This window comes from Cetorhinus maximus, chromosome 6, assembly GCF_964194155.1.
Source record: "Cetorhinus maximus chromosome 6, sCetMax3.hap1.1, whole genome shotgun sequence".
Classification (NCBI taxonomy): Eukaryota; Metazoa; Chordata; class Chondrichthyes; order Lamniformes; family Cetorhinidae; genus Cetorhinus; species Cetorhinus maximus.
In genome coordinates, this window is record NC_135884.1 from 19,345,998 (window position 1) to 19,368,330 (window position 22,333).

Below are 22,333 nucleotides of genomic sequence, written 5' to 3' on the forward strand. Positions count from 1 at the left end.
TAGGTAGATTTCAAGCTTTTTCTTCAAGGATTTAGCCAGCAATTCTCATCAGACAGCAGCTCCCATTCAACCTGAGTTCCACGCGTACAACCTTCGACAAAATGGTGCATCTCCAGAGCCTTCTAAGTTCAACTCATGTCGATCTTGGTCATGTGGATCCACCAGAATCACCTTTATCTGAATTACCTGCGCACTGTATGGCCAATTTTGGTCAACCAGTTATTTTAACTGAAACAACGGCAGCAACATTATTTTTGCTTAACACCTGCTCCTGGATCCAACCTTTGTGTCCTCCTTCAGCAATACCACCCCCTTCTCCTTCAACGGCCATACTTGATTGAAGCTGGCTCCTCCCACCAAACCCCAGATGACCTGCCCAAGGGTCCATAAGGACAAGCAGCCACAGCGCAAAATCTGGATCAGGCCAAAACTGCAGCCCCATAGACAAAGGGAAGAAGAGCCGCAGCGAGGCCTCCACCCGCAGCAGCTCATCCCCGCCCCCCAAACTCTGCAGCCTGCGGACTCCATGAAACATTTCCAGAACAACACAGGTGACCTTATAGCTCCTATATCCCTTTAAATGAAATAAAAGGAATTACTGTTCAAAATGTAGGGAAAAAATCAAACTCCTTGTATACTTTGTTGATAGGATTGAGAAGATGTGGGTGCGGGGTGGTGCTGCATATTTCTTTGGCCCCATATTCATCCATCCTGAGGAGACTGAACATGAACCCACCAAAATGTTTTACAAGAAGGAAGTATTTCTTAGCAATGTGGAAGAAACCTGCACCATGACTTGTGTGCTTGGTAAGCAGTTAATATCTTAAGACTTATTATTAATGGGTGGAATAATGTATTAGGTATCGGCATCAATTTTGTAAACTATTCTGGGGAGCATTTAGAATTTTAAAAAGTCTATTTTGACTGTATTAGTATGTTTTCGATCAGAATCAAATAAATAATCCTGATTTTAGTCATCAAAATTAATATTAAATGGTGTGACAAGTTTTTAAATAATATGCAGATTGTTACAAATCAATGGATGTCATGTTGCAGTAGTCTAATTAACTAGATACATATTTAATGTTAGTGTTTCTAAGACAAAATTTTGATGCTCTTGCATGCAGGCAAGTGCAGTGTATTATCGTTTAAAGACTACCTCTCTTGTCGACCAACGGAAGTGAATGAAAATGATGTGTACATTTGTGAGAGTCGTTACAATGAGACTGACAAGCAAATGAAAAGATTTAAAGGCCTAAAGAGATTCTCCTTATCTGCTAAAATATTGGATGATGAGATATACTATTTCAGGTGAGGCCTAGTACTGTAAAATAGAAAAGAAGTTCTCCTCTAATGATGAAGCTATCCTGAATGACTTTGGTACTGATTGCTCTGCTTCATTCTTTATGTGCATGTTTCTTTGTGAGGCTACTTTATCTGCAATGTACCATTCAGTGATTCAATAGTAAAGAAAATATATCTTTTAAAATAATCACCAGCGTATTTCCAGCAGAGTGGGTTATGGGTTGAGGAGTGGGAGGTACAGGAAAACAAGGAATGGAGGGGAGGCTTTGAGACATGACAGGGAATGGGTTGCTCACAATGGCTGAGCCCCATAAAGAATGGGATAGCCAGGGTAGGTGGACCTGGGAAGGGAGCACTTGCTAATTAAAGGAGTGGAACACATGCAGACAATTGGAAGATCCGAGCAGAAGAACAGAGAACAATAGGACTGTATTGTCTTTTTTCTGACATTGATTCTCTGAACTTAATTGGTCCATGCTGTTTACTGAAACTAATAATACTACATGGTTGGTATAAACCAGTTACTGAAACAGCAGACGTTCTACAGTAATGGATTATCTACACTTGTACATTCTTACAGATATAAAACTTACTATATGGGTACTTAATCCTGGTGGCATTATTATTATAACATAAGACTTGTGATGACCTACCCCAAATTCAAATGCTAGCCCTGAGTAACATTTAAACTCTGTGGCCCTGGTTTAGATACCTTTTACCTATTCTTCATTGTACCATTAATTTCAATATTTAATGGTGACATTAAAGAGAGGAAGCATTGGCCAGAGTTTTACGTTTGGCGTGCGGGCATGCGCCCGACACGCACGAGTATAATATGACACACAATGACGTTGGGCGTGCGTCCTGATGTCATCATGCACTCGCGCGATATTTCGTTCAGCAGCCACGCGTCGGAGTCAGCTGCCCACCCGCCAATAATTGAAAGGCCTATTAAGGCCATTAATGAGCTAATTAACTTAAAATTTACGCTGCCCTTACGGTTGGCAGGTAGGCGAAAAGGCCAAGCGACCTTTACATTTTTTAGGAAACCTCATCCACGAGCAGGATGAGGTTTCCTAAAGCTAATACAAATTAAGTAAAAACTTTCTTTTGACATTAAAAACATGTCCCATCACATGAGGGGACATGTTTCATTAAATTTTTATTGCCTTTATTAATTTTTTTGAAAAGCACTTCAATCTCCGAGGCAGCTCCGTGCCTTATGGAGATTGAAGCGCTCTTTCGCGCACATGCGCGAACTGTGCACCAAGCCCGCTCTCCCTCCTCCCCCTGCCTGCACAGGTAGCGCTTAGCACTGCCGCTCGCAAACCACGTAGGGTAGACCTTAATTGGGCAGACCTTAATTGGCCCGCCCGCGTGAAATCGTGGTGCGCAGCCGATCGCGGGCAGCGGTTGGCTTCCCGACCGCCCCCGCCTGGTCCCGCCGAGCCTGCCCAATGAGGGAAAAATTCTGGCCACTGTCGCAAAGACACACTTGCAATATTTTCTCAGGTGTAGATAGATCTGAGGCTTTTAACTGTTCCCCCTACGTTAAAAAGTTAATATGGCAATGGAGATGAAAAGGGAAAATATTTAAGAGAAATAAAAAGAAAGAACTTGTGTTTATATAACATCTTTCACAACCTTTTGATGTTCCAATGCCTTTTGCAGCCAATTAAATACTTTTAAAATGAACTCACTATTATAATGTAATTCCAAATTAAAATTTCTAAGGAATTTTACTTTGTGTAGTCTTACAATAAATATACAAATCTTGTACAGTGACAGTTCTTTATAAAATGGAGATTATGTATATTGTTCCAGGAAACTTATTGTTCCCCAAAAGGAACCATCTCCTCTTTTAGATAAGAAAATACAGGAGTTAGAGATGAAGTTTGCAGAATTTGAAGAACCTGATGAAGATCATGAGGAGTGTGTTGAAGAGGAGGCTGAAACTGCTGAACAGCCGTCTGTGCCTCAATTACAGACTCCTGTTACCAATGAATTGGAAATAGCTCCATACACACCTCCACAGGTACAGTCATAGGATCTTATTGGGGACTTTTATGGGGAAAGTATCATTAAAAATGTTAGAAGAGTTCTTGGAGTCATGCTTTTACAGAAGCTAAAACACCATTTTGAAGAACAAAGCTAAAAATAATTCTAGGTTTACGGAACATGAAATCATTATGGTAGATTAGAGGAATTCTTTTGTACCCTTTTATTTCAAATCTTGATTGCAAAATTTCACCTGAGTAGTTACATATAAATAACTACTTCAAAACTTCCATTATTCAAGCAATACTGATGGGGCAATGTATCATAATCATGGTCACCTTTGTTGGCGTGGCTGCAAAATGCCAAACCTGGTAATGAAAGCTCAAAATAAAATCAACTTCCTATGGCCAACTTGATAATGTGATTCTTGAACCAAGCAGTTCCACGGTATTTGAGGGCATTGTTAATAACTCAACAGCAAACCTGACTCACCCATGGAATCCTGAAGTGCTGTACCTGTCGCTGGAGGCTGGGATTCTTTCCATTTGGTTCCTGATGATCCTTAAAGCCAATGCCACAAAGGGGAGTGTGATCCTAGCTGGACAAGTTAGAGGCTGTACATGGTGGTGCGGTTCTGTGCACATTTGAGCTTCAATGGGGGAGGATAAAGAGCAGGCATTCATATGTTCTGCCATGGAAAAAGCAGGACTGATGATACCAAGGAGGACGAGGGGAGGGGGAGAAATTCATATTTTCACTTAAAATAGTTATTAAACAAGCAACAATTTGGGAATTACAGTTGCACAGTTTTATTTAGTGGAGTAGTGAATCCTTTATTTACACAATGCAACTGTTGTATAATGTGGCATTATTTGGTCCAGATCCTTTGGGTGCAGACCACTCATGTAGCTTCACAGTTTAATCGCAATAACAATCACAGCCGTTTTGATTAGTGTCAGGATATGAGTAACAAAATTATGAGATCAATGGCATATAGTGAAGACTATGCCCCAGACCACCATTACCAATCTAAACCATGTCCTGCTGGGAGGTGCCGAGTGAAGGCTGCAGCATCTCCCTGCAAAAAACCAAGAACATCAGACCAATCACAGTTGGGCAATACTTTTGTCAGTTCCAGATGTTATGATCCTGTTAGAGATGTTAACATTTGAAGAGAAATCCAAATACCCGGTAATTAACTCTGCCACATGATTGCACATTTTTAAACAAAAACAAACTTTACTGTATTTAAAAAGAAATTGAACGAAGCAACCGCACTAACTTAGCCCATAGTGTTTATAAAAACTTATACTTTAAACTCAGTTCTACTTTTTACTCCCCCTCACCCCCACCCCCTGCCATGAGTTCCCTCGTCATACGAAATCTTGAAGGTTCATTCAATTTTCCTGGGACCAACCCAAAGGTATGCCACAGCCCTCTGGAATTTCACTTTGATTTGTCCTCAGTTTTTTAGTCTGGCAGTTTGACTTTCAAAGCTCTTTCTCTCTGCAAGGTTTCTACTGCCAATCTCTCCCACTAGTTTTACCAGGCAGATCTGACAATTTTGATTCCCCATGAATTTGGACTTCTCATTCCAATGGGCCCCCACTCACAATTCCTGTTTAGTGACTCCAGATCAGGAACACCCCTGATTCCTAATGGCCTCTATGCTCCTGTGTAGCTGCAGGCAGATATGCAACGGCCTGCTTACTGCCTTCCAGGCTGACCTGCTGGCAGCTTTCTTTCCCTCCAAGTGAGCTGCAAACTACACCAGACCAAAACTGCAACTGCCTTCTGTGAGAAACATCCAAATAAATTAAACAAAGGAACCTTCTAACCCTGACAGCCCATCTCCATGACAACGTGGCATACCTGGGATGTTCCAAACAGAAATGTAAATGAACTATCTTTATCTTCAAACCAAACCCTTTGATTCTGTGACCCATATGAATAATTTATATCTCTAATGAAGTTTATGACCCTCTTAACAGAATTTCTAGCTTTTAGCTTCTTTCATCTAGGAACTATGTAAGTAATTTAAATTTTTTATTGAAGGGTGGATCTCCTGGCTCTATTAAAATGCTCAAAGATGGATCGTCCTTTTTACACTTCTACCTCTGACCTTGCTTGTTTGATTCTAATTCACTTTAAGATTGTTTACTAGGTTCTTAATCAAGTTTTCCATTTATCTTACATTTAACAGTTTAATTTCCAACCTAAAAGCTACATTCCTAAAATTAAAATTTATACCGGTAAAAGACATGAATTATGAGATCAGATATTGGTAACACAGAGTACATTGCCAATAACTTGGAAATAGACTGATTATATGTTTCGTTAGACTTGCAAGACTGCAAGTGAACCCAGAAAAATTACAAGAAAGATGTAAAACCCGTGCAAAAAGAATATTCCCAAGGGAAAAAGTATATCAAATGTTTGGGGCAATAAGGCAAAAACCACTTTATGTAACCAGATATAACTCCTAAGTCTATTTATTTTAATAATTATTTTATTCAATCACTCGTGCCCTTGCATCACAGTTCAACAATCTGTCCATCAATTTAATTTAGATTTAATGTTGAAATTTGTGTAAGGCTTTTATTTTTGTAATGTACTTATCTAAGGTGTGTTATGTAAATAGAATGCATGCTGAGGACCCATGGAATATGATTTTGCCGAACTGATTGGAAATAAGTCATATTCAGAGGATCTTCCTCATTTATCCTCTATACATCTATATTGCTTAGAAGTGCTAACATCTAACTGTCCTATGTTGCTTACATATAGTCAACCCCTAAATCCATTAAGGGTACTAAACAGAAGGAGGGAAAGAGGAAGACCAACCCAAGTGGTTACATCTTGTTTAGCAGTGAAATGAGAGCTGTTATCAAAGCCAAGCATCCTGACTTCTCTTTTGGAGAGCTGAGTAGGCTTGTGGGTACAGAATGGAGAAACCTTGAGGCTGTCAAAAAAGCAGAGTATGAAGGTAGCTCATTATTTATTCTTTATAGCAAAGACATTTATAGCGTATGTTTATTTTTTTTTAAAAAAACAAGTGACATGACATCTTAATGGCCTTAAACCTGATACAAACAACCAGATACAGACATGGTACGTATCTTTACATTTCATCACTTCAATTGTAATTTTAAGGTTGCTGCCAGCTACCTGAACAGTTAAATCTCCTTTCTATATACAGAAAGGTTTATATCTGTCCAAAGGTTAAAATTTGCTTGTCGGTAACATAAAAGTTTCAGTTGGTAATTTTGCGCCCTGGCCTAATTTGTTTGTCATTGAAAATAAATAAGTGAATTTGAAATGCATCTACCCAGTGTTTTATAAATGTCATTTTTCACACAGTTGTAGAGTTTACAAGAAATACTGTGAAGTGCTATTTTTTTCTGTTAATCTGTTGCTATTGACAATCAAGCTAATTCCCATCAGTCTGAGCCTGGGAGTTTGTGTCTGTTTGGGAGGGGGTTGTCTCATCTTCCCTGGGAATTATTTGGAAGAAAGTTGTGGTTCAGCTATCCTGGCAATTGTATGGATCTATTTTTAAACTTTGACAAAATAACTACACTCCCTTCGGGTTTTGAATGTAGGTTAGTCTTTGTGAATATATTCATTGAAGCGAGTATCTGCTTTATCTCATCCGTGCAAATTTCTAATTCTGTGCTGTAATAAATAAAATGAGTGGTGTGCCCATGTGAATATACGTTCGTGTTTTTTCAGAGCGGGCAGCAAAGCAGGCTGAGCAGCAGGAGAGAGAGCGTGCAGCTCAGCAGCAGCAGTGTGCCTCCCCACGGGCTGGTACACCTGTAGGTGCCATCATGGGGGTAGTACCACCTCCTACACCAATGGGAATTCTCCATCAGCAGATGACCCCTGTCACAGGTAGCATATGAGAACTAGCTAAATGGCAAAGGACTAAAATTCTATTGAAAATTGCTTTCAACCAAATTGGGGTGGGGGGGTCATTTTGCTGTTTTTACGTTTGCAGGGTTTTCATCAGCGCCATGGTGGTTTACCAAAATTACATGTAGCAAGTCTCTCTCTAGGGTCACATGTCAAAAATATTTGATGTTTAAAAGTTTTCTTAGATTTTCTGATCCAAAATGATCATTTTAAGTTGTGTTTTCATCTTATGCCTTGAAGAGTTCAATATTACTGCACCAAAATATTTTTCTTTACAAAATTTATCCTATTTATGCTAATCCATTACATGTCAAAGCATTCTGTGATTTTGCTCTTATTGCAAACATTTATTTTTAACAAATGATTGTGAAATGTGCACAATTTAGAAGCCATCAATGATGTTCTGTGCTGGGGAAGCTAAAAGGAAACATTCTAGAATGAAAAGTAAAAATAAGTTGGTGCAATAAATAGTTGTAAAGACCTGAGGATATTATTATATTTAAAATCATTGGAAAACTTGATGTTTAATCCCTATATTTCATAAACAAATAGTTTTATTACAAGGTCAAGACCAATGTGATGATACTTACAAGCTGTTGCTAACCATTGCTAAAGGTTAACCACATGTACAGGAGTTTTTAATTCATTTGAATAAATTGTACATTGGTTGTAATCTGGCAATATTTTTCCCTTACTGTTATCTTCCACATACATAGGAATAGTCCAGTCATCCAACAGGAAAATGACAGAGATAATGACCCTTAAAGAAGATTTTAACACAGTCAGGTTAAGTCACATGATTCCATTTGCTCAGGTTATTTTGCAGTTCTTTTTCTGGCATCATCTGCTATAGTTATGTAGTTGTTGATAATTTCAATATTGCTATATTTTGTTACATTCCTAGAATTTCTCTTCATTGGTTGTTTGCCATTTTGGTAATTTTTATTAGCCTTCGGATTGCCATTTTAATTGTACCAGTTTTTATCTGTGCATCGATCTATGTTTTGCATTGACATATTTAATCTAAGGTCTGTAAATCTGTCATTTTTTCCCTGTGGTAGGTATATACAATTCCATTCCATTCCATTCCATGAGTGCTCTGCCCGAAGGCAGCTCCTTGGCTCATTGTATGCTGATGCTTCATCCTGAGCTGTTTTATTTGGCAGTTTTTTTGTCAGTGGTGGTTTGCCATTGCCTTCCACACTCAGGGGCAGGATGAGAAGGCAGGTCCCAGATCTACCTCAGCCAGAATGGGAATCAAACCCATGCTGTTGGCATTATTCTGAACTACACGTTAGCCACCTAGCCAACTGGACTAACCAGCCCCCTCAAATACAATAGGGGAGGATTTTCCCCTTGTCAGGTGGGTGAGCCCGGGAGCGGCCAGGAAACAGTCCGCTGCCCGCTATCGGGCCCCGACTGCGATTTCACGCTGGCTGACCAGTTAACGGCCAGCCAGTGTGAAACGCACGCTGGGAGCCTCAGTGCTGCCGGAGTAGGGGCGGGAGGAGCGCGAGTGCTGAAGTTAGCACATGCGCAGGTGAGCACTGACAGAAAGTTCCCTGAAGGCACAGAGCTGCCTGAGGGAGCGGAAGAATTTTAAAATGAAAAATAAATATTTAACAAATGATATGAACATGTCCCCACATGTGACTCAGTCACATGAAGAGAGATGTGTTAAAAATTATGTTTAAAAAATTTTACTTTTTTCTATTTACTGTTGGAAACCTCATCCCACCGTGGATGAGGTTTCATACAAAATGCAAAGGCCACTTGGTGTATTCGCCTGCCTGCTAACCATAAGGTTGGATGGGCAGCAGAAAAAAATCTTTCAATTACTTCCTTAAGGGCCTTAATAGGCCTCTTAATTGTCGGCGGGCGCGCTGCCGACTCACACCCGCCCACCGACCGAAATATTGCACGAGTGCGCGATGACATCAGGATGCTCGCCCGACATCATCACGCACTGTTTTACTCCTGCTAAGGTCGGGCACGCACCCACCTGCGGGATGAAAAATTCTGCCCTATATTTGTCTTCATTACTTAACCACCAGGTGTGATTTTTGCACGGACCGTCTTAATGTCTGTACTGACATTCTTTTGTTAGTGCTTCTACTAAGCAATCAGACATAGGTTGAGAGCATATTTTTTTTATATAGAATTCTTTCTTCAGTAATTTCATGAAGTTTTGCCTCAGTGATAATATTGGAGATAGCAGGTGTGATCAAGCTCTTGAAGATGCCTAATAAGAACTTCTCTGTTCATCCAATACCAGGGTGGTCAAGATAGCCAAAGGCTTTGAAGAAGAGTCATACAGACTTGAAACGTTAGCTCTGTCTTTCTCTCTACAGATGCTGTCAGACCCGCTGAGTTTTTCCAGCATATTTTATTTTGGTCAAGATAGTCGTTCATCACAGTTCCCACTCAGCAAGCTGCAAAGATGATACTGTATCAGTTTCTATTTATAAACTGGGCTTCCTCTTAAATCATAGGATCCATCTCATGTTTTTAGAGTCCAGATTTTCTTACAACTCCAGCGTCACTTAAGGCCCATTCATCATAGAACAAACTGAACAATAAACTACTGTCTTTCAGCTTTTTCCAGAATTTGGTCCATAATCAGTCAAATATGGGTTATCTTTTTATTTCAGTTGCACTTACCAAATTTTATTTACTCTAATTTCTTCTGTTTTAGAAAATGCATAAAAACATTACCTTAGAAGGAGCCTAGCCCAATAACTCTGCACTAACCACAATGGCTTCATGATCTGATCATGGCTCAGCCACTCAGGTTTGGCAGCATCTGTGGAGAAAGAAATGTTTCAAGTCAAATGACTCCTCTTCAGAACTGTTTTTAAACTTTAATGCATTCTGGAGCAAAGATGGGTAATTAACACATTTACAAAAGTTATCCGAAATGAATACTTCTGGATAAGAGCCAAGGCTAAATCCTAAGCTACTAAGAGAGTTAGTTTGAATGGCAGAAGCAAGAGTGCTACTTGGAAACTTTTTTGAATCAAACTTTAATGTTTTGATTTACAAGCTAAACAGGATACACAATTAGGGAGGCAATCCTTATTACAGGTTATTGGACCAAACCAAAGACCCTTCTCATCTGACAGTTATGTGAATTATCCTATAGTATGTGGAAAATAACTGAGGAAGAAAAAACCCAAGTCACCTACCTTCTGTAGGCATTCTCCTCCTCCTTTGAATGATGTTATCCTCCACATACCAGGCCCTCTGTTGTCCTCTGATCTGAACATTTCTTTAAACAAAGTTGGATGATCTGATTTCATACTTGCATGCCTTACTGCTTTGCTTCATTGGGTGAAAAAGAACTGGACAGCAGAATTTATAGATTGCAGAAAGGGGATGAATCATGTGGCTTACCTTAATTTTACACTGAAAATGTGTTAAAGGGACAATGTCCCTGTGTTTTTCCCTCATTGGATGACAGGACTTTGGTATGTGATGGATAAATTTCAGAGAATGGAGAAGACCCTACCAAAGGTAGGTAATCCCACTTTTCAGTCAGAAAATTAGCTTTTCGAAGTAGACTACGTAGAGATGTGAGCAGACACATTTTTTTACCATGCAAATACTTGGTAAAATGTGTATATGTTCATTTATTACTCATGATGTCTCATCACCACATACTAATAATGTCCATTCCTTCGAATAGCTGTAGATCTTCTCATCCATTAGTTTGTAGTGCATGCTTCATTATGCATACCAAGGTTCCCTCTAAGTATTCAAGTGGATTAGAAAACAAATTTATATATTCATGACTTGGAAAAACTAATCATAAATTGAATAGGAATAGCTTCCTTTATTGGTGCATGCCAATATTACTAATCCAAAATTATTCATATAAGAGAGAGAGGTTTTCTTACAAAATTAGCACAAGTAATTTAGAGGGAACATTGATGCAGACTGTGTTGCATGTTATTGACATCTTTGATGCATGTTTGAAATTTGTTGTTATCCTTTAAGGCATGATAGGTGGCTACCCACAGGGCATGCCGCCATTACAAGGCCCAGTTGATGGCATGGCCAGCTTGGGCAGCATGCAGCCACTTCACCCTGGGGTGCCTCCACCACCCCACCTTCCCCCAGGCATTCAACCATTGGGTAAGAACATCATTGCTAAATCATTATCTTGTTTATAATGTCTCATCCTGCTTTTAAAATCCATTGATACTAACTGTGTACAGTTCAGCAACAGATGATTGCAGAATAGTTATGATTATGCCTTTCACTGTAATTTTTATTCCCGAAATTGGAAAAAACAAGTATTAACGATCTTGGGGCTTTTCTTTACTGAATAATTTGTGCTAATTTCTTAGTATATTTTTCATTTTCAAAGTACTGATGCATTTTTTGACCAAATTGCCATGTTCTGAACTGTTCTGCTGAAATAAATATAATTATTTGTAAACTTCCTAATGGTTTCATTAGTATAAGAAAGCAACTATCTTCTGTCAAAGTGTTACTAGAGGTAATCTCCAGGTAAAACAACTTTCTAAAACTGTTCCACAAACATTGTCAAATGATGATGTAAATATTAATCTATTTCTTGCTAAACATATTTTCCCAAGTAACTGTAAATACAGAATAACTGCTCTGTTTGGGCAGTTAAACATATTTATTTTATAATTGTTGTGATGGCTAGAATTATAGTGGCGGTAGTCCCAAAATGATGGCCCTTTTTGGAAAAGGAATCAGTCTTAATTACTGTGCTGGTGTTTATTAAGACCAATGTGAAAGAGGCAAGCTCTCCGATGCACTTTTACAAGTCCAAGCAAGCTATATGTGTTTCTTCTGTTTCCACTTCTTGAGGAAATCAACACTAACAAATTCATTTATATAGCATTTTTTTTTTACATAAGATGTCCCAAGACACTTTAGGATTATGGATTTTGCTTTTATTTTAGGATAATGGATGCTAAATCAGGAAGTAAGAGATTAGTAATAGTGACAGAAAGATAGTTAAAGTAATAGCTCAAAAAATTGATGACAATCATTTGCACTCTAGATACATTGAGGTTTGCAGCCCTCTGACTTTAAGGAGCAAAGAAAGAAATACACAAAGGCTGGGAGATGGTGATTAATTTTCTGGGTACAGGACATCGGAGGCAGAGGCTGAAGGAGTTATTTAAATAGGTTTGGCTGTAGTAGAGGTGTACTGATACTGGAACTACCTGACAACAATCACATTTTGCTGCTTACTAGCTTGCTTACTTGTGCAGTCAGTTATTAGATTTTTCCGACTGTCAGACTTGATGTTCTACAGAGTTAGGTTATGTTTGAATGTGTCTTTATCTTTTGTGCTACCCACACTGCTCCCTGTTGGCCTTTATTGTGTAACGTGAAGGATTAATTAATGACCTCCGAGTAAAGGCACCCTAGATAGCAATGACCACAATATGATTGAATTTTACATCCAGTTTGAAAGAGAGAAGAGTGGGTCTAAGACTAGTACCTTAAACTTAAATAAGGGCAGCTATGTGGGGATGACTGAGCTAGCTGAAGTGAACTGGGAAACTAGGCTAGAGGATAGATCAATAGAGAAGCAGAGGCAGACATTTAAGGGGATATTTCAGAGTATTCAGCAGAAGTATGTTTCTACTATCACAGAATCACTGTGCAGAAGAAGCCCTTTGGCCCATCGAGTCTGCACCGACACGTGAGAAATGCCTGACCTACCTACCTAATCCCATTTACCAGCTCTTGGCCCATAGCCTTGAATGTTACGATGTGCCAAGTGCTTATCCAGGTATTTTTTAAAGGATGTGAGGCAACCCGCCTCCACCACCCTCCCAAGCAGTGCATTCCAGACCGTCACCACCCTCTGGGTAAAAACGTTTTTCCTCACATCCCCCCTAAACCTCCTGCCCTCACCTTGAACTTATGCCCCCTTGTGACTGACCCTTCAACTAAGGAGAACAGCTGCTCCCTATCCACCCCGTCCATGCCCCTCATAATCTTGTACACCTCAATCAGGTCGCCCTCAGTCTTCTCTACTCCAACGAAAACAACACAAGTCTATCCAACCTCTCTTCATAACTTAAATGTTTCATCCCAGGCAACATCCTGGTGAATCTCCTCTGCACCCCCTCCAGAGCAATCACATCTTTCCTATAATGTGGCGACCAGAGCTGCAGTACTGTGGCCTCACCAAGGTTCTATACAACTCCAACATGACCTCCCTACTTTTGTAATCTATGCCTCGATTGATAAAGGCAAGTGTCCCATATGCCTTTTTCACTACCCCACTAACATGCCCCTCTGCCTTCAGAGATCTATGGACATACACGCCAAGGTCCCTTTGTTCCTCAGAACTTCCTAGTGTCATGCCGTTCACTGAATACTTCCTTGTCAAATTACTCCTTCCAAAGTGTATCACCTCACACTTTTCAGGGTTAAATTCCATCTGCCACACAGATGCCCATTTGACCATCCCGCCTATATCTTCCTGTAGCCCAAGACACTCAACCTCATTGTTAACCACCCAGCCAATCTTTGTGTCATCCGCAAACTTACTAATCCTACCCACCACATAGTCATCTATGTCGTTTATATAAATGACAAATAATAGGGGACCGAGCACAGATCCCTGTGGTTGGACACTGGCTTCCAGTCACTAAACTATCCTTCTGTCATCACTCTCTGCCTCCTACAAGTAAGCCAATTTTGAATGCACCGCATCAAATTACTCTGTATCCCATGTGCATTTGCCTTCTTTATAAGTCTCCCATGTGGGACCTTGTCAAAGGCTTTGCTGAAATCCATATAAACTACATCAACTGCACTACCCTCATCTACACACCTGGTCACCTCCTCAAAAAATTCAATCAAATTTGTTAGGCGTGACCTCCCTCCGACAAAGCCATGCTGACAATTCCTGATCAAACCTTGCCTCTCCAAGTGGAGATAGATTCTCTCCTTCAGAGCTTTCTCCAATAGTTTCCCTACCACTGACGTGAGACTCACTGGCCTGTAGTTCCCTGGCTTATTTCTATAACCCTTCTTAAATAGCGGAACCACATTAGCTGTTCTCCAGTCCTCTGGTACCTTCCCCGTGGCCAGAGAGGAATTAAAAATTTGGGTCAGAGCCCCTGCGGTCTCCTCCCTTGCCTCCCTCAGCAGTCTGGGACACAAATCATCTGGACCTGGAGATTTGTCCGCTTTTAAGCCTGCCAACACCTCCAATACCTTGTCATTCCCTGTATCAATTTGCTTAAGAACCTCGCAGTCTCTCTCCCCGAGTTCGATACCTTCATCCTCAATCTCTTGGGTGAAGACGGATGTGAAGTATTCATTCAACACTCTAGCGATGTCCTCTGGCTCCACCCATAGATTGCCCCCTTGGTCCCTTATGGGCCCTACTCTTTCCCTGGTTATCCTCTTCCCATTGATATACTTATAGAATATCTTGGGATTTTCCCTACTTTTACCAGCCAGAGCTTTCTCATATCCCCTCTTTGATCTCCTAATTGCTTTCATAAGCTCCACCCTGCACTGTCTGTACTCCACTAATGCCTCTGCTGATTTGCTTCCCTTGTACCTGCTAAAAGCCTCTCTTTTCCTTCTCATTGTAACCTGAATATCTCTGGTCATACTATAAAGAAAAATTCTAAGGGGAGGACCTATCATCCATGGTTAACTAGAGATGTTAAGGAAAGCATCAAACTTAAGGAAAAAGCATACAACTCCGCAAAGATGAGTGGCAGGACAGATGATTGGACAGCATATAAAGAACAGCAGAGAATGACTAAAAGGTTAATCAGGAGAAAGAAATTAGAGTATGAGTGGAATCTAGCTAGAAATGTAAAAACGGATAGCAAGAGCTTCTACAAGTACTTAAAAAGGAAAAGAGTAAGTAAAGTGAGTGTTGGTCCTCTAGAGAGTGATGGTGGGGAGTTAATAGTAGATAATAAGGAAATGGCAGAAGAAATGAACAAATATTTTGCTTCTGTGTTCGCTATAGAGGATACAAAAAACACCCCAGTAACAGCTACAAATCAGGTGAATGGGAGAAAGGAACTTGGTGACATTGAAATCACTAGGGAAACAGTACTGAGCAAACTGATGGAGCCGCAAGCTGGCAAGTCTCCAGGTCCCAATGGACTACATCCTAGGGTCTTAAAAGAGGTGGCTAATGAGGTAGTTGATGCGCTGGTGTTAATTTTCCAAAATTCGCTAGATTCTGGAACGGTTCCATCAGATTTGAAAGTACCAAATATAACCCCTTTATTCAAGAAGGGAGGCAGAAAACAGGAAACTATAGGCCAGTTAACTTAACGTCTGTCGTGGGGAAATTATTAGAATCGATGATTAAGGAGGTTATAGCTGGGCTCTTAGAAGAGATCATGGCAATTGGGAAGAGTCAGCACGGTTTTGTGAAAGGAGAATCATGTTTAACCAATTTATTGGAGTTTGTTGAAGGAGTAACATGTGCAGTGGATAAAGGGGAGCCTGTAGACATACTGTACTTAGATTTCCAGAAGGCATTTGAAGGTGCCACATCGAAGATTATTACGGAAAATAAAAGCACATGGTGTAGTGGGTAACATATTAGCGTGGATAGAAGATTGGCTGGCTGGCAGAAAGCAGAGACTATGCACAAATGGGTCTTTGACCGGAGGTGACGAGCGGTGTCCCTCAGGGGTCTGTACTGGGGCCTCAACTTTTTGCAATTTACATCAATGACTTAGATGAGGGCAGTGAAGACATGATAGCTAAATTTGCAGATGACACAAAGATAGGTAGGAAAGTATGTTGTGAAGAGGACATGAGGTTGCAGATGCATATAGATAGGTTGAGTGAATGGGCAAAGATATGGCAAATGGAGTTTAATGTGGGAAAATGTGAAGTTGTTCACTTTGGCAGGAAAAACAAAAAAGCAGAGTACTACTTAAATGGAGAACGGCTGCATAATTCTGAGGTGCAGAGGTGTTCTAGTACATGAGTCACAAAAAGTTAGTATGTAGGTACAGCAAGTAATTAAGAAGGCTAATGGAATGCTATCCTTTATTACAAGAGGGATTGAACATAAAAGTAAGGATGTTATGCTTCAGTTATACAGGGCATTGGTGAGACCGCACCTTGAATACTGTGTGCAGTTTTGGTCTCCTTATTTAAGGAAGGATGTAAATGCATTGGAGGCAGTTCAAAGGAGGCTTGCTAGATTGATACCTGGAATGAGTGGTAAAAACAAAAAGCTAAAAGCTACTGCGGATGCTGGAAATCCAAAACAAAATAAAAACAGAATTACCTGGAAAAACTCAGCAAGTCTGGCAGCATCGGCGGAGAAGAAATCAGTCAACGTTTCGAGCCCTCATGGCCCTAATGAGTGGGTTGTCTTATGAGGAAAGGTTGGACAGACTGGGCTTGTTTCCACTGGAGCTTAGAAAAGTGAGGGGTGATTTGATTGAAGTTTACAAGATCCTGAAAAGCCTGGACAAGGTGGATGTCGAAAGGATGTTTCCACTTGTGGGTGAGTCCAGAATTAGGGGGCACTGTTTTAAAATTAGGGTTGCTCTTTTAGGACAGAGATGAGAATTTTTTTCTCGCAGAGGGTTGTGCAACTTTGGAATTCTCTGCCTCAGAAGGTGGTGGAGATGGGGGTCATTGAATATTTTTAAGGTAGAGGTAGATAGATTCTTGTTAGGCAAGGGAATCAAAGGTTATCGGGGTTAGATGAGAATGTGGAAATCGAAACACAGGAAGATCAGCCATGATCTTATTGAATGGCGGAGCAGACTCAAGGGGCCGAATGATCTACTCCTGTTTCTATTTCTTATGTCCTTATGGCCTGTTCCAGCTATTGGTACAGTACCTTTTCAGTATCCTAGAATTTTCCATTAAAGCTTGCATGTCCTAATCAGCATAGCTTGGACTCAATCAATATTCTTGGCATGCTCAGGGATGTCACAGCTGATTATTTTGCTCTACCATTTAATGTGCACAATCACCTTCAGGCTTTGGAGGTAGAAGTTATCAAGCTGCTGAATAAGACAGCAGTAGCATGTCCAGGGCACTCTTCCATATAGAAGTCAATTACAGTTGCTCCAAATATTTTCTGTATTGTTTAGTCAACTGGCTCCATTATCATTCCAGGCATACTTTTGTCAGTTTTCTAGTATAAGAAAGAGCACTTGATTTTCTATCAGTGCATCATTTGACTTACAACGACAGCAGGTGATGTCTTTATAGATGCTGTCATTGGAAAGCAGTCAACGGTGGATAAGCATTAAAAGTGGCACTAAAAATGCAACTTTACTTAAAAATTTTGAAGTGAAATATTGGGCGGAACTCAAAGTTTTGCATTAACTAATTGTTACACTCTGCCTGAATTCTGGTATTTTATTTTGGAAATTGTTTAAGTTTCTACTCATTTTACACACATATCTAAAGCACATAAAGTAGTTTCACATAAGACTCTATAAGCTCAGGCCAAATGTTAAATCTGATATAACCAGTGCTTTTGTACTCTTCCACATTGGAAAATGTATGAAATGTGTATTTTCTCACTGGTTTTTAAAAAGGGTTACTCAGTATTTGAGGGAGAGCAGGTAACCTGCTCCAAGGTTTTCACAAATGTTGCTTTAGGCTAACTGCCGGGGACTTGGGAATTACTCCCTTCAACTTTTTGCCTTTGTCTTTGTGGAGAATTACTGGGCCACTCAGCATCTCCCAGCAAGGATAGAATTGAAAACTTAACAGTTGAAGGGGTGTGGAACCCAAAATTTTACATTACTCAACAAGCTCACCACTGATTAATTGTTTTCCTAGTTAAAATTCAACTAAATGGAGAGGCTATCTCCCATGATGGGAGAATCTAGAATTAGAGGTCACAGTCTGGTGATCAAGAGGTTGATAATTTAGGACTGAGGCAGGGAGAAAGTTCTTCACTCAGAGTTGTGAATCTTTTGGAATTCTTTACCTTAGAATGCTGTGCTTGCTAAATTGTTGAGTATATTCAAGACTGAGATTGATAGATTTTTGGACATCAAGGGATGTGGGGATAGGGTGGGAAAGTGGTGTTAAAGTAGAAGGTCAACTGTGATTTTGTTATAGGAGCAGGCTCAAGTTTCTATATGGCCTCTTCTGCTCCCATTCCTTTTTTAGAAAGGAGTTATTGTCAAGTACAGATTAATTTTGCTATATGTTTTCAACAGGTTAGCCTAGATCAAAAAATAGTTTTTAAAAAGTTGTTCAGCACAGTTGATTTAAAATACTACTGTCTGAAGACGAAAGTAATTATCAAAATACAGTTAGTGTAGTGGATCTTTGTTCAGGTATGAATTAATTTTCATTTTAACGTTTATAATCCCCTGAAATGTATTCCATTGAAACTCCAGGTGTTATAGGTCAAAGTGTGACTACCATGGTGGGAGGATCACCGACTGTGACCACTACAGGAACCCCATACGGTCAGCAGGTAAAACAAGTTATTTGATTGGGTACTTTTTCAACGTAGATTTACCTTCATGGAATATAATAGCCTTATAATACGAAGCATGATTAAATCAATCCTGTTTATTAAAAAAATGCGCTACACTTAGATCAGTAAAAGCTCAAATCTGTAATTTTAATGTGGTATAACTTGATATCTTAATGTTTACAATTATGACTGTTTTAGATTGGTATTCATCCTAATCTTGGACCTCAGGGTCAGCAGGCTCCACCACCGTATCCTACACAACAAGTCACAGCTCAACAGACTATCCAGCAACAGCCATCAACACCGATGTTTGTAGCTCCTCCACCAAAGACTCAGCGGCTACTGCACTCAGAAGCTTATCTGAGATATATTGAGGGGCTGAGTGCCGACTCTAACACTGTCAGCAAGTGGGACCAGTCCCTTTCAGGTAAAATGCAATGCATATAATTAATGTGCATAATGGACTTCATTAATCAGTGCAGCTTTTACCAAAAAAATACAAGCTATGTCGCTTGAGATGTTTCAGCAGCTGGCATGAAATGATATACATTGCTAACCAGCACATATTTCTATTATAAGATTTTTTTTTTAAAGTTCCTTTATTTGCATAGTTCTAAATGGGCAAAACTGTGGCAAATGGGTTTCAATAAAGGTAAATGTGAGGTCATCCACTCTGGACCTAAAGAGGATAGAACAAAGTACTTCCTAAATGATGAAAAGCTAGAAACAGTGGAGGTTCAAAGAAACTTGGTTCAGATACACAGATCATTAAAATATCATGAACAGATAAAGAAAATAATTGAAAAGGCTAATGGAATACTAGCCCTTATATGTGGAGGAATAGATTACAATGAGACAGATGTCATGCTTCTGCCAAACAAAGCCCTGGTTAGACCACACCCGGAGTACAGCAAGAAGTTCTAAGCACCACACCTTAGAAACGATATATTGGTCTTGGAGGGAGTGCAGCACATATTTACCAGAATGATATCTGGACTTCACATGTTAAATCACAAAGAGACCATACACAAACTAGGGTTGCATTCCCTGGAAATTAGAAGGTTATGAGGTGATTTGGTCAAAGTTTCTAAGATATTAGGGGGAACAGAGAGGTTATATAGAGAGAAACTATTTCCACTGGTTAGGGAGTCTTAGACCAGGGGGTCTCTTTAAAAATAGAGCTAGACCTTTCAGGGGTGAAATTAGGAAACACTTATACAGGGATGGCGGTAGAAGTTTGGAACTCTTTCACAAATGGCAATTGATGCTAGATGAATTGTTCATTTTAAAACTATGATTGATAGATTTTTGTCAGTGAAAGGTATTAAGCAATTTGGGGAAAAGTGGGTATGTGGAGTTAGGTCACAGATCAGCCATGTTTTCACTGAATGGCGAAACATGCTTTAGGGGCTAAATGGCGTTCTCCTGTGCCTATGTTCCTATGGTGGTGTGGAGAATAGCAGAAATGGTGTTGTCTGCTAATGCTTTTTTAAGATTCTTCTAATTCTTCCTTGAAATGTAAACGTAATTCAGCGAGGCAACACTCACTCCAATAGTGGCTCAATGAGCACAGAGATCAGCATATTCAACTTGCATCCCATAGTTTTCCAGTTGTTAAAAATGATTTTCAGGTTGATAAAATGAAGCCCTAAGAAATTGGGAGGAATAGTGGCTTCTCAAAATTTGCCCCATAATGTCTTCCTTCTTCAAAAAGTAGAAATTCTAGCAAACCCAACATGCTGACAACATTTGAGCTGATATCCAGTAAACTAAAAGAAATCCCTATTCCACGTCATTTTATAGATTGGATTTTTAAATGTGTTACTGATCCTTCCTGAGGATTTGTAATACATTTCAGATGTAAGTAATTTTCAATTCTAGGATGGCTTTGGAGGAACCATGAAATAAAAACAGAAAATACTGGAAATACTCAGCAGGGCAGGCAACATCTGTGGAGAGAAATAGAGTTAATGTTTCTGGTCGATGCTGACACTTCCATCAGAAGAGAGGATTTCTATCTTTCCTCAGTTCTGATGAAGGATCATCATCAACCTGAAGCGTTAACTCTGTTTCACTCCACAGATGCTGCTTGACCTGCTGCATATTTCCAGCATTTTCTGTTTTTATTTCAGATTTCCAACATCTGCAGTATTTTGTATGAAGGGCCCATGTTGTGACCTGGTTTTTCAACCTTGAACCACACCTGCCCAAAGCGGTAGTGAAATTAACAAATACACAGCTACATACATCATATTGTCTTATGTTCCTTTACAGCAAGAAGGCAAGATGTCCACCTTACAAAAGAACAAGAGAGCCGGTTGCCCTCTCACTGGTTAAAGAGTAAAGGTGCTCACACAACCATGGTTGATGCACTGTGGCGATTACGTGACATCATGCTCCGGGACACTCTAAATATTCGGCATGCGTACAGTCTGGAATAATGACTGAATTCTTGTTACATTACCACCATTTATGATGCAAGAGTTATGTGAAAAGTGTGGCTGTGTGTTTTAGTACCTATGGGGAAATGGTAGTACAATTTATTTTACTGCATTTCTTGTATGGTCAAATTGTATTTGTTTTTATAAAGACTTTTTAAATAAGCTGTCACTGGACATTTCAATTTACTATTGTTAGACTCTGCTATGATCTTATGGGAAACGCTATTATATTTTTGCACTGATTCTATCCTCTGTATAGAATTCAGTTTAATTTTTTCACTGGTACTTGGAAGGATAAGTATGCTTGCTCAGTACATTTATGTTATAATGAGTCTAATTTGAACATTTTTCATTAATAAAAAGGAAAGTACATCCAAGCAGCACTAGACTGTGGGTCTGATTTTTCCAACCGTAAAGTGACTTTATCACATTCTGGATTTTATCCATTTGGAATTGAACTGATATCGCTTGATCTCAATTCATGTACTTTCCATTCTTTTGCTCGCTGTTAAATAATATTGCTTGTCTATGGGCAATTTGTGAACATTCAGTTACATACTTGGTACCGGATTACCTATATCACACATGTATGATTGTCTATGAAAAATGTAGCCAAGATCATTTAATCATATGAATGAACTGAACCCTGTGTCCCGGTTCCCCTCTCCAAATATACATGAATTTTTCAGTGGGTGGGCAGGAGCAAGGGGGGCAGGGAGAACTCCTTTGGGGGCCCTGAGTCCATCAAAAACATTTCCCCAAGGTCATATTCCCCCTTTTATCCCTCCCCTCTGGCTTCTCAAACCCAGCCCCCCAGATCCTCACTAAGACCCTTGACCCCAGACTTACCTGGGCTCTTCAACATCGTGGGATTGCCTGTAGTCCCAGCAGTGGTCACTGTACCTGTCGGTGCTGCTGGGACTACAATGCTGTCAGCCAATTGGCAGCTCTCTAAAGTAGGACTTCATCCTGAGATGGGGGCAGCAGTTTAAGCCAATTAAAGCCTGCCCAGCATAAGACGCGAGCTGTAGCACTCAGGGCTACCTGTGCAGGTGGGGGTAGGAGGGAGAGTCAGGGCCAGCGTACTTTCGCGCACATGCGCGCAAAAGAGCGCTTCAATCTCCCTGAGGCATGAAGCTGTCTCAGGGAGATTGAAGTGCTTTTTAAATAAATAAATGGTTTGGAAATTTAATTAAACATGTCCCCTCATGTGACTATGTCA

At 39.9% G+C, this 22,333-nt stretch overlaps 1 protein-coding gene across 1 annotated transcript in view; it reads left to right on the plus strand.

Annotated features, from left to right (window-relative positions):
* The window catches only part of pbrm1 (polybromo 1), an 82,317-nt gene extending 60,826 nt beyond the window's left edge, over positions 1–21,491 (plus strand). Inside the window, exons 23-31 of the mRNA XM_078543331.1 lie at positions 650–807; positions 1,128–1,311; positions 3,130–3,340; positions 6,091–6,289; positions 7,036–7,197; positions 11,215–11,352; positions 18,588–18,667; positions 18,869–19,097; positions 20,945–21,491. Coding sequence (XP_078399457.1) covers positions 650–807; positions 1,128–1,311; positions 3,130–3,340; positions 6,091–6,289; positions 7,036–7,197; positions 11,215–11,352; positions 18,588–18,667; positions 18,869–19,097; positions 20,945–21,111 — 1,528 coding nt within the window. The 3' untranslated portion in view covers positions 21,112–21,491. The remainder of the gene's footprint in view (positions 1–649; positions 808–1,127; positions 1,312–3,129; positions 3,341–6,090; positions 6,290–7,035; positions 7,198–11,214; positions 11,353–18,587; positions 18,668–18,868; positions 19,098–20,944) is intronic.
* The last annotated feature ends 842 nt before the right edge of the window (positions 21,492–22,333 follow it).